Below are 14,055 nucleotides of genomic sequence, written 5' to 3' on the forward strand. Positions count from 1 at the left end.
TTCTGGAAACATCCCGTAGGCTGTGGCTAAGCCATGTCTCCGCAATATCCTTTCTTTCAGGAGTGCTAGTTCTGCAAGGTTCGCAGGAGAGCTTCTGTAAAGTTTGGAAGGTAGGAGACGAGGTACTGGCAGAAGTAAAGCTGTGAGTACCGGACGTGAGTCGTGCTTCGGTAGCTCAGTTGGTAGAGCACTTGCCCGCGAAAGGCAAAGGTCCCGAGTTCGAGTCTCGGTCGGGCACACAGTTTTAATCTGCCAGGAAGTTTCAAACCTGTCATGTTTGGATACAGTATTGCTAGTGTCCTTGGCTCTAAGTTTTAGAGAAGATACAACGGGGCACTGCATCCTGCTTAACACAGTCAAGTCGTTTAAATATCTGGGTGTAGCATTGCAAAATAATATGAAATGTAAGAAGCATGTGAGAACTGTGGTCGACTTCAGTTTATTGGGAGAGTTTTAGCAAAGAGTGATTGATCTGTAAAGGGGACTGCCTGTAGGACACTGGTATGAAATATTCTTGTGTACTTCTCAGGTGTTTGGGATCTGTACAAGGTTGGATTGAAGGATAACATCAAAGCAATTCAGTTACCAGTAGATATGAACAACACGGAAGTATTAGAGAAGTGCTTTGGGAACCCCAAATGGGAATCCCTGGAGAGAAGGCGACTTTCTTGTCGAGAAACTCTACTGAGAAAATTTAGAGAACCAGCATTTGAAGTTGACTGCCAAACAATTCTACTGTCGCCAACATACATTGCGTGTAAGGACCACAAAGATAAGGTATGAGAAATTAGGGCTCATACAGAGGCATATTGACAGTCATTTTTCCCTTGTTCCATTTACAAGTGGAACTGGAGAGGAAATGACTAATAGTGGTACAGGGTACCCTCCGCCACAGACCATACAGTGGCTTGTGTAGTATCGATGTAAATGTAGATGAACCTGGTACGGACAGAACTACAGCAACAGATTAAACTGGATTGCCACAAGTTCTGCCAAGAGAAATTCCCTGATATTTCCCTGATTTCCAGACAAGTTTTAGGATTTTTCCCTGACAAATTTTGAGATCTACAGAGTCAACAAGACATAAGTTGACAAAAAAATGCAAGGTCTTTTGTACTTCTAAATGTGTGAGCAAAATTCTTAAGTGTACACATCAACATCTTTTTGTAATGAACTGTATTTAGATGAAGAAAGCAAGCCAAGTGGTATGTGTGTTTCATTAACATCACTGATGTTATTTTATTTCAATAAAATGAAACTCATTTGGTGACAAAAATATGCATTTCCTTGGAGTTGCCAGATAGATTTAAAATACCTTCACTGATTTCAGAAATAACTTGAGAGAAAATAGGCGTCTTGAAAGAAGTGTATAAGGAGGGGAAGAGCTGTGTAAAGCAACACTACAGGTGACCGCCAATAAAATGTTGGTTCTAATTTGTTTGTTATTTTTAGTTATTACCATCTCTGTTCTGTCTTATTTTAGTAGTATTGTGTGTCCCCCTGTTTAGCTGAGTGGTCACATGTTTGCCTACCATGCAGAGGGTCTGGGTTCGATTCCCGGCCAGGTTGGAGATTTTATTCGCTCGTGGACTGGGTGTTGTGTTGACCTCATCACCATTTCATAAACACCAACACCCAAGTCGCCCAATGTGGTGTCACCTGAATGATGACTTGCAACCTGGCAGTCGAACTTCCCTGGATGAGATCTCCCAACCATTAATGCCACATGATCTTCTACTTATTGTCCGTACTTTCTAATATCTAGACCCAAAGTCCCAAAATGAACTAAAATAAATAAAATGTCTATCAAATGCCAACTGTACAATGTACTAGCAGTGAGACAGTCACCTGTGGCCTCTGGCCTGCCGGGGAGCAACACAGTCCTTGGTCCACGACGAAAATCCACTGCAGATTATGCCACACACAGACCCAGCCTGCGGACAGATCGGTGACACTACATCCAATGGCCATGGCCTGCACATCAGTGGGAAATGATGGCAGGCCCAATCCGTCAGAGATACTCACAGAAATGACCTGCAGTTCTGGACTACCATGGAAGTCCACTTGTGAGGCCAGCTGTTCATGTGTCACAGACACCATGTTGATGAAATGAGGCCAAAGTGATCAATCTAAATAACAGATAACTTAAGCGAATACTCTCAGAATCAATAAAAATGAGGATAGGTGGCAACTCAACATGAAGAAGATCACTGAGACGCAGGCAGGCACGCAGAAAAGACAATCACACTCTCACAACTAAATTTTCGGCCATAGCCTTTGTCAGAAAACGAGAGCGCACACAGTTTCACATAATCACTCAGACACAACCTACGCACACATGACCGCCATCTCCAGTTGCTGCGTCTACAGTCTCTCAGAATCAGATGCAAACAAAACACTCCTCACACCTCCCTGCCTGTTCAAAAGGCTCTGAGCACTATGGGACTTAACTTCTGAGGTCATCAGTCCCCTAGAACTTAGAACTACTTAAACCTAACTAACCTAAGGACATCACACACATCCATGCCCGAGGCAGGATTCGAACCTGCGACCGTAGTGGTCACTCGGTTCCAAACTGAAGCGCTTAGAACCGCACGGCCACACCGGCCGGCTCCCTGCCTGTCATCGGCAGCTGCTGGGCTAGTGGCAAGAAGTGGTGGCAGCACTGACTGCAAGCTGAGGGGAATGGTAGGAAGGGGAAAAGCAGTAAGAATGAGGCAGTCGGGAAGCAGGGCAAATACTCAGTTGTGCCCAGCCAGTGACGATGCATGACATCTCAGTAAACAAACCATTTCATCTACTAAGACAAAAACGAGATGTTTCCAGTGTTATTTTTTCAAATTTCCCTGATATTTCCCTCATTTCCCTGACATGTTTGAAATTCCCTGATATTACCTGATTTCCACAACTTGTGGCAACCCTGTTAAACTAGAGTGACTGTTCTAAATTATTAACAGAAGTCAAGATATAATAACCATGAGGAACACACACAATGTATGAAGTCATGCCAAAACCAAACATAATGTAAAAAGCTGTTAATTGAGCCACCTTTTGTTTAGTTTTCAAAGAAAGTGTAATACCCTCCCATACATTCCCCCAGCATAACAACCATAAGCATAACAATCAGACATTTATTTGAAACACAGTAATCAGGCTTTGTATAATTCATAAACGCCAAGCTTTAACAGACCATTTCAGTCAACATTCATAATAATGTGTTATCAGTTAAATTAAACAAGATTTTCAAGTCATAGTGTGATTCTTATGTTTTTAAAAATCCTATCTCAAGAAAGTAATACCCAGAAAACACACTAAATTACTAAGAGATAAAAAGATACACTCATTAAACCATTTATCCTCTTTCGAACTCAATAAATAACACTACATCCGTAGAGAGAGCAACAATTTTTGGAGATCCCATACATTTTCAAATATTTGTTCTTCTCAAAAGAAGTTTAAATCTAAGTTTTGGTTTTGTACATTGAGCTCAGATATCCAACAACAGATTTTATTGTATATGCGTCAGTCATCACAAAGGAATATCTATGGTCAACATATACTGAAAAGTTAAAGTAAACAATACTATGCATCTGATCACACAACAATATATTCTTCAGGACTCTTTCCCTTTGCCGTTACATTGAACGTTTCCTGATCTGTAGGGCATGCACTATCATTACATACAGTCCACATCCCTCCCTTGACTATCACCCATCCTATTATTCCGATCCACATTAGGAGAGATGTCACAAGAGGATCTCTGTTACTGATCTACAAGTAATTTTATTAGCAGATGTTACCAATTGTTCAGACTGTTAACAGAAAACAATGTTATCTGCTGTGAAGTATTGCTACTAGAAAACTGTCGCAAAATCCAGAAAGCTTTGGGTAGATGTTTCTTTTCCAATGACTCCTATTTAATCTAGAAGGTAAATAAATGTCATATAACCTTCAGGCAAAAAAAAAAAGCATCATATCACTGGTACATTAACAACAAACTGTCTTCATGTGCAAGACATCCATCAAATACTCCAGATAAAGTCTGATGCATGAATGCAGTATCATAGTCGTGCAAATGGCAGATTCAAATTTACTGAAAGAATCACGTATGTAGTTATCATTGGATCTGAGACTGAGGGTTCACTTTTGTGCGTTAGGCAGAGGCAGTGGTATATATTCTGCATCTCTAAGAGGAGCCAAACACAGACCAAATGAATTACCTTTAAGTGTGTATCTTTAAAAAAATATATATAGTTGAGCTTGAAATTTAATTGAACAATATTTCCTGAAATATCATTCGACTATCAGAGGTGGAGTACTAAATCCAAAAGCTGGGATCAGGCTGCAAGAAAACCAACATTTATGGCAGAAAGATATACTGTAAATAAATAAATAAAAAATTAAAAAAATAAAAAAAGCTCATGACAAAATTACAGTGGATTTTTAATGGATGTAAAAAGAATACTCAGAATTTAAAATGTGGTTTCTGAAAGGAAGCCCTCTGAAAAATAAGCTCGGTTAACAGAGCTCAGTTAAGGCAAACAAACTACCCACATAAACCAAGTTCTGGTAATACTGAAGAAGTAGAAGATCATAATATCAAACTAGCTTCAACAATACTACAAGGAGGATAGTTGCTTCTCACAATATAGTGGAGATAGATACATCCAATAGCTGTTTATTCATGACAGACTGTTTCAGCCTTTATCGCCATTGCCAAGTACATCTAGACTGATAAGACATCCATATTACGTCACTAGTGAACTGACTTTTTTAACATAACTATTTTAATAAGATGGTAAATGATGTAAGTATGTTGAAAATAAAATGTTACTTACAGTGACAATAGTCTGACAGTTCCACTCCTACAATATTGTGAATAAAGATTAGTTATTATAAAGCAGCTATTTGGTGCATCTATTCTAATACTCATGTCTTTATCAGAAATATATCATGCTGCTAGCCCTAAAGAAGAAAAACTTCAGTTCTTTACACAGGACTAAATACAAAAATTTCTGGACCAGCCAGCAGATGTCTTGCCTGCTTTGTACATTATGGAAAGCCATTTAACAATGTTAAGTACCAAATACTTATTAATCAGTTTAAACTCACAGGTTTTGACAGTAATGACATCAAGTCATGTGGGTGAATATGATCCATGCCTGGATAGCTCAGCTGATAAATACATTGCTTGCAGAAGGCAGAATTCTGGGTTTAAGTTCTCTCTAACATAGTCTCAGCTTTCCACGAAGTTTCAAACCTGTGCATGCACCACTATAAAGTGAGACTCATTCTGAAAAATAATGGTTATTAGCAAGAAGAGAATACACAACTTGGTTATCAATTTGGATGGGAATGTACTTGGGATAATCAGTAAAACCAAACACCCATGATTCAAGCTAACAGAAAAATGTAATCACAATGAAAAGAAAGTACTGGAATCAATATTCTATGGCAAAGACTGAAACATCCCTACACATAATCACGAGCTACAGTCAACCATCCATCGAACTGTAAAATTCAATATGTTACCAGCACTGTTGAATGCAATAGAAATTTAGACAGTTAAAACATCTTTCATCAAGAGGCTTTAAGAAGACTATATTTCACAGTATGGTGCATGGAGGAGGGAACTGTGAATACCAACTTTACTTCCACCCTTTTCCGTTCCACTTGCAAACAGTCTGCAGGAAGAAGATTGTTGGTAAGCCTCCACATGAACTAGAAACTAATTTTAGGTTCATGGTCTTTTCAAGATAGCTAAGTAAGAGGAAATAGTGTATTGGTTGATTCTGCTACAATCATAAGCTCTCAGTCAACAATAAACCAAACTGTGATGCACAACAATCCTCTGTAGGGTGTGCCACAGGAGCTGGATGAGCATCTCTGTGAAGCTTTCACATTCACTATGTGAAGCTGTGACTAAATGCACTGCCCTTCTTTGGATCTTCCCCCGTCCTCTATCAATCCTATGTGGTACAAGACCCAGACTGATGAGCAACATTGAAGTACTGGTCGAATGAGGGTTTTGTAAGCTACCTCCTTGGGTCAACTACACTTACTGAGATTTCTTCCAATGAATCTTCTGACATCTCCCTTACCTTTGATTAGTTGTTTGTGATCATTGCACTTAAAAAGTGCTCCAAACGTATACTCGCAAATATTTTATCCGCTACAACATTTACATATATTGTTAATAGTAATGATACTGTAACGTCTGCAGATTTCTCTCTGTTATGAACAATACGCTGTATCGTTTACTATAAACTCTTCAATCCATTCATGAAGCTAATCTGATATTCCCCACACCTGCATTTTGTTCATTAACATTCTTGCAAAATGGTACTGAGCACCACCTGCAACTGAAGAAAAACAGAACACTTAGATGCCAATATCTACTGCCCTCTGAGTGAACATAGTGAGCTGCATTCCACATGATCATTATTTGCTAAAGATCCCATGAGTAGGCTGTATAACCAAAGACAAGGTCCTTTACTGTGCTGAAAAATTGTTTTTATCATAACTACTATCAGACACAAGAAAGTTATCACATTTGGTTTCAATTTTTTTTTTAAGCTATAAGCAACTCATTGTAAAAGGAAAATGTTGACTTGGTCAGAGAAGGGTTTTATGGCTGCAGAATCTTGAAGAGGGGAGCGGCCCAAAATTCCCAGTATTGGCACATTGATTGGATTAGCCCAGAATAGAGAACAATATCCCATTATGGTTTTCAACATTCTGTAAGCAGATAGAACATAAAGAAGAAGACTGTATGTACCATTTAAATGTAAGATCTATGAGATCAGTTTGAGAGAATTACTGTATCAACTACACAAACAATGAGTAAACCTGCAAAAGGGGGAAGTTACTGAGAACAGGAAACTACTGGAGGCAAGGAGGTTGAATACTGTAAATAACAAGAATGAACATGCAGGATAGATAATCTGACTACAAAACTACTCAATGGCAAAAACATTAATAATGAAAGGGATTTATCACATATTGGTGACACTGTCTGTATGAAGCATGTGTGGGAAGGAAATAAGCAGGACATGTGCAAAACCAAAAGGGTTCCCTTTAATATCTAAACAACATGTGTAGGTTCATCCAGTTACTACTAGAAGGAAAAAAAAGGGGGAGAGGGAGGGAGGGAGAGGGAGAGAGGGAGAGAGGGAGAGAGGGAGAGAGAGAGAGAGAGAGAGAGAGAGAGAGACGTTATCGAAATTAAGTCTATCAATATTCTGTCAAGAATTGGAAGAAATTCAGTATATAATGAAGGATTGAAGGGGAAGGAAGAGAGATGAAGGAAAAGGACTGGCAAAGGGGAAGAGTTCAGGAAAGTCAATCAAAACCTTTGGTCAGGGATACTTCGGACACAAAATGGGAAGGAACGACTGACTGTTGGGACCTGTACCAGATGAGATTTGAAAACCTGAAAGGTGGAAGATAGGGTACTGAGCAAGAGAGCTTACAGATGAAACAGCTTGTATGAATTAATAATAATGGAAAGTTAAGTGCTAATGGAAAGTTAAGTGCTAATGGAAAGTTAAGTGCTAATGGAAAGTTAAGTGCTAATGGAAAGTTAAGTGCTAATGGAAAGTTAAGTGCTAATGGAAAGTTAAGTGCTAATGGAAAGTTAAGTGCACTGAAGGTGATGGAGGCAGGGAAAGGGAAAGAGAGAGAGAGAGAGAGAGAGAGAGAGAGAGAGAGAGAGAGAGAGAAAATCAGAAAATAAAAGATACTGAGACAGGAATAGTTGCTGAGAAGAAATGCCGAGACTGAAGAAATTAAAATAAATTAAGGCCAGGATGGTAGCAATAACAAGGAGAAGAATCCAGATGGCCCATGAGGTAAAACAGGCACCAAGGTCACGTCTCATGTTTTAGAGAATGCTCTCCAACAGGATATTGTGTGTTGCCAGTATACCTCCTCTGTCTATGTCCATTCATCTGAACTGATAACTTGGTGATAGTCACACCAATGTAAAAGGCCAAACTGTGTTTGCATAACAGCTGGTAGACAACATACATCATTTCATAGGTGGCTCTCCCTTTGACAGTACATGTTTTGCCAGTTACACGGCTGGTATGGGTGATGATAGGACGGTGTATAGGACAAGTCTTACTGTGGATACAGTCAAAGAAGTAGGAGCCACAGGGTAGTGAAAAGGGTGCAGAAGCAGCATAGGGTCTGACCAGGATACTGTGGAGGCGGAGTGGGCACGGAAAAGTTATCCTTGGTATGGTGGGCAACACACAATATCCTGCTGCAGAGCATGTTCTACAACACGACAGTCGTGACCTCGGTGCCTGTTCCACCACAAGTGCCATCTCGATTCTCCCAGACACCAGTTTCTCAAAACTCTGCAGGAGTTCTTGCTATCCACCTAACTTTAATTTATGTTAATTTCTTTGGTTTCAGCATTTCTTCTCAGAATTATTCTTTCCTCCACATTGTTCATTTTCTTACCTGTCTCTCTTTTTCCCTGCCCCCACCTCTACCACATACAATGCGCTTAGCATTCTGCTCTTATTAACTCTTATACAATGTTTTGTCAATAATTTCCATTGCATTTATCACCCTATCTTACATCTTTTAACATCTTTAAGTACTCAGGATTTCAAGTCTCATTTGGTGCACTCCCCAACAATCAATCTTCACTTCTCATCCCATCTGGTGAGTCTCCCCTGATCCAAGGTTCAGGTTGACTTTCGCAGACTCTCTCCATTTCCAAAAACTTACCAGGCCATTTCCTCCATCCCTCTTCCTTCCCTTTCAACCCTTCTGCCAGAAGAAGGAGCCACTGGCTTCTCAAGCTTGCAAATTGCCTTAACCTTTACATGTTTGTGTCCTGCCACTGCTTGCTGAATAGATTTTTTTTTTTTTTTTTTTTTTTGTCCAGTTACATTATTTAGGTTGTAAGGCTAGTGAAGTGAACTGAATCTACAAGATGTGAGCTAAAGACAACAGGATTAACTTGAAATCGCAAGGAATGTGACACCAGCACAATATGATGAACACAGAAATGATATTACAGGTATGCAACTGCCTGCTATCACAGTCGGTCTGTAGTTTTGCAGCAGACTGCATACATATGAATGAACGAATGGATGACTTCTTTTGCACACAATGCTCCTAATACAATACCAGAGAAACATACCGACACACCTCAACAAGACAGACAGTGATAAGCTATCTGAAAACAAATCACTCTTCTCATAAACCTACAGGCAAATGGGTCGTACTAATATGCTAATTACCTACAGTTATATCCAAGTACACCATTAAGGTGCCCAAGGACAGCATCACTATGTAACACAAACCTGTTTGCCTTTTTTACAGCATGTGCACATTACAGGATAGAAATTCAACCCATCTAAAAATAGTCATTCATGTGAAACTTAGCCCACCATCTTCAGTACAACTGCAAATGAGAGTACACACTATCACTCACTTGGCCCTATCTACTATCTACCCCACTTAAATGGTTCAGCTCAATATCTTCAACTTCACTGCCTCTACAAGAATGGCATAGTAGATATATTCACACCCAAGAAAATAAAATGCAACCTGTACCAGTCCACAACAGAGCAACTTTCTCAAAATTGTTTTATGTATCCAGAATCTCTCTCTGGAACAACCTGCCCAAGCAGCAATGAAAGGCCTTTTGAGTTTTAATAAACAGTTCATAGCCCATTTTCTATCAGAACACTACTATCATGTACATGTCTGTAGTGCATTCCATTCTGTCCATCCTCTCACCCCTCCTCATTTCCCACAGTCTAAATGAAACACTTCTCTTTCTAAAAATATGCAGTTACAGTCATATCAACTCTCCTGCTCTACCATTATTCCTCTTGCTCAAATGATAACACCACTTTTTCAAAAATACAATAGATATTAGTGTTATGATGAAGGTTTCCTATTACCAAATCTTCTGTAACTATTACCATTCACAGCATCAATTAGAATAAATTGAATAATTGCTGCTTTAATGTTCAAATAATGAAATCACAACAACTTACAGAAATTGAGAAGACTGGGAAAATAAAACACACCAATGTTAGCGATCCCTTCATCAACTGCCGACTTACTGATGAATAGAAACAAAGACAACATTTGGCAATGTACATCAAGAGAAAATTCACTCAGCAGTAATCTCTAAGGAAGGGAGGAATGACTGGAGGATGGACAGATTTAACATCTTAGAAACAGCATTGGGAATGTCACATTAGTTCATGTCAGACGAGGATGGGGATGGAAATTAGTAGTGTCTTGTAGACAGAATCATATGGTTATCTTAAATAATTTAGGGAAACAAAACTGAGAGCTACATTAGTATGGCTAACAGGGATGTGAATCACATTGCTCCTGAATACAAAAAAGCTGCCATTTTCAGATCAAGGAATTTAGCTGTCTACATAGGTCTACTGCAGAAATTAATTACTACGAGAAAATGTAATATATTTAGGCCTACTTCTCAAAGAAATCAGTTATGCACTTTCACTAGTCTAGAAAAACAATGGAAGCTACTTGAGTGTATATCTTGATAAGACTCAAACAATACAAAATTTCTCTTAGAAAGGATTCCAAAACAAAACATGCATTTCTGTTACATTCACAATAGTCAACCTCTCTTTTTAAGGCTTTCTGTGTGTACTGATTTACACTCCATCAAGCAGATTGAATTAGGCACACAAGCTTGAAGCATTGCACACAATAACAAACACAAACTGTGAAAGGACACAACACAAGCAAACCGAAAAGAGTAATACAAACGAAATCAAACGCAAACACTCACTCAGTGCACAAAGATAGCTTAAAACAACTCACAAACCCAACGAGTGCAAAAGAAATTATCAGAAGGACACAGAAAAAATAAAACACAAAGCAAGAAAGGCATGAGTGCATATCTGCACACTGATGTTAGTAATGAAGTAGGTCCTCTATTCAGGAAATGTAACTGAAAAAGCGGAAGTTCAATAAATGCATAAAACTGCCAGTGCATGGGAAAAAGAAATGCTGAAGGAAACAAAAATCAAGAAATTCAATAAAACAGGCAATTACCAGCTGACGTCCAATGACCGCCAATCCATCTAAATAGGCCAAATCTCCATATTTTCAAAATCGAGGACAGCAGATCATCCAACCAGACATACCTAAAAATCCTCAAATTCAGCAATCCACAACGTGACAACAGAATGAAAAAAAAAAGAGTAAAATTATCTATTAAGAGCATTTGTTAATTTTTTATTTGATTGGATATATATATTCAACACCACACGCACACACACACACACACACACACACACACACACACCTAAGAATCTCTTATTTTAATCCATACCTGTTAGAAACAAACATACATGTGTACACATAGGGCACATACAGGTACATGTAATGTTGACTTCAATTTATTAGACAATTGTCAGGAAACTTAACAGAACACCTGAAAATCACTAGCTGCAAGCAAATTAATGAAATTTTATTTCTGAATTTGATTAAGTTAAAGTGTACACCTGTATCCCACCATATAAATATATAAAATATATATAGAAAAAAAATGCCCCATGAGTAGTACGCATGAATTCCATGAAAATATTTTTGTTGCAAATGATAAATAAGATCAGCATCAAATATGAAACAAGCATCACCTATTATAAATACAATTCACTCATAGTATAAATTTGTGCATAAATACCATTACAAATTAAGCAATTAGCAATGCTACAGATTTTTGTATTTTTTGAAAACAAATGATGTATTTTAGCCACCATTATACATTAAAGGAGGAATCAAGGATGTATAGGATGATGTTCTTTATTCTTTTTGTTATTGTTGGAATCACAAACGATGGTGGCCGAGTTTTAACTTGTTCTGTGCCAATGAGGCAATGTGCAGGAGTACCACTGGGCTGCGCCCATCTGACTTCAGAATGCACTTAAGGGTCCAGAAAATGTGGACTGGAGACGTTTGCATGTGTGTGTAATCTAAATGTTTGTATTTGGTGTTTGTGTGTGTCATTACTCGCTAAAGCGGCGCAAAAGTGTTAATTTTGGGCATTTATGAGAAGCTCAAGATGATTTTTAGATATGTTTTTTTTTTATTTTATTGATTTATCTTTAATGAGAGTGTAAATAGATGGCTGGTTCAGTAAGTCTCAGATATGTGTGTCTGGAATATCTGCCAGCACCTGAGGGAATCCAGAAAGTTTTGCTCTTGAAGGCTTAGGAGGGTGGTGCCTGGCACCGTATACCATAATTTCAAGCCATACAGGATGACCGTAAGTATGGCATCTGTCTATTTCAAGGTCCAGGTATGTGACTGAGTCACACCACAACACGTCTCATCCATCTGTAGTATCTTACCATTCGAGAAGCTTAACTGTAGTTGTAAAATAAATAGCCTGGCACTTGGTAGAGTTTATTTTCACCTCTCAAACACTAAACCATTGTGCGATTTTGCCTAACTAGTCCTGTAATTTATGGTGAATAAAGAAAAGGTTGGTGCTGCTCTTGTAGATGACAGTGTCATCAGCATATAGGATTACTTCACCACTGACTTGCTTGGCTATGTTGTTGAGGTAGATGGTGTATAGGACTTCACCTAAGACTGAACCTTGTGGAATTCCTGCCACAATCGCAGGTAATGCTCTGTTACCTATGAAAAACTGACATCTAACAAACAGATCAATGGTCCACATTGAATGTTCTAGGCAGCATAATTTATGAGTTTGTACGTAAGGCTGTCATGACAGATGTTGTCTGATGCTTTCTCGATATCTACATTGCAAATTTCCTGACAGCCAATGAGTGTTCAGTGGTTTTCTGGGTGCTCTGCTGCGAATGTTGCAGTCAACACTAGCATTAAATGTGATCACAGTGAGTTATTTACTGAAGTTTTACTCTTTTTTTTGTGATTTATCATGGCTAATGATGAGAGGAAACGACGAATCCTACACAAGCAAGTGAGAGACGTAATTTGCCGACTACATGCTTTCACCAAGCGCAAAGCGCATGTATGCATGTACCGAAACTTTCGCTTGGAACAGCAAACAATGCAATCCCAGTCCATGTTTTGAGCTGGGCGATCTGCCGTCATTTGTGGATCGAACTGTGTATCTCATGTCATGAGGTAATTAATAACGGGATACTTTTGTAGATCTACTACAAATGAATTAACAAATTATTTACTGTTTCACATCAGGATTCCAGCTAGTATTCACTTGAAATAACTAAGAACTATCAAAAACACAAACCGCCAAATTGAAATTCTAACAACAGTTCTCTCAATTGTTTAACAAGTGTATTCTTATTCCATCGTCTTTCTCTGTTATTTAACATACTATATTTGGACTAAGTGCAAACTCGTCATTATTTTAAAATACTTTTAATTCTTTGTTCTTGATCTGGATATATTTTCCACTTGTATTAACATCCTTGGTAACAGCATTGTTTTGTCGCTTATTTTTTCCTATACAACAGTGGTTTGCTGCTCCACACTTGTGCAATGTGTGTAGCTACGAACCTGTCACCTGAAGGTTACAATTATGACGTGGGTCTTGGTCTGCTAAAAATAGTTAAAACAAGGGGCAAGATTTTTAGGAAAGGTAAAATATAGATTCACAAACAGACCTGTCCTCTCTTCACTTCTAACTCATCATCGACACAGGGTGTGAAGTCGTGAAGCACAACCATCTTGCTATCTGGAGCCAGGCCATTCTCCTTTTCGATTCCAACTCGAACCAAAGTCTCGATCGAGGCACTTCCTGTGATGCGGCCCATTCCGGGAGTACGAACCAAGTCCTTGTCCGCATCTCCTGATGCTGCTCAGGTGACAGAGAAATTTTCTTCCATGAAAACTTTCTATGATACAGGATCAAAAAATAGAAAAGTGTATAAAAGCACATACAGATACAGGTATTAGTCCCTCTAAATGGTAGTAATGTTTGGAACAGCAGCTAATTCAAAAACCTGTTTCTTTGGATAGTAATCAGAAAAAGAGTTAATGCTGAGTGCAAATGTGTGTATGTCATTCATGAGTACAGTAGAACAA

General features: G+C 38.6%; 1 protein-coding gene across 1 annotated transcript in view; it reads right to left on the reverse strand.

Moving 5' to 3' along the window:
- LOC126203593 (SH3 domain-containing protein Dlish) overlaps positions 1-14,055 on the reverse strand; it is a 76,907-nt gene that overhangs the window by 38,565 nt on the left and 24,287 nt on the right. Inside the window, exon 2 of the mRNA XM_049937954.1 lies at positions 13,635-13,825. Coding sequence (XP_049793911.1) covers positions 13,635-13,825 — 191 coding nt within the window. The remainder of the gene's footprint in view (positions 1-13,634; positions 13,826-14,055) is intronic.

The sequence above is a fragment of the Schistocerca nitens genome, chromosome 9, assembly GCF_023898315.1.
Source record: "Schistocerca nitens isolate TAMUIC-IGC-003100 chromosome 9, iqSchNite1.1, whole genome shotgun sequence".
In the NCBI taxonomy this organism is placed as follows: domain Eukaryota; kingdom Metazoa; phylum Arthropoda; class Insecta; order Orthoptera; family Acrididae; genus Schistocerca; species Schistocerca nitens.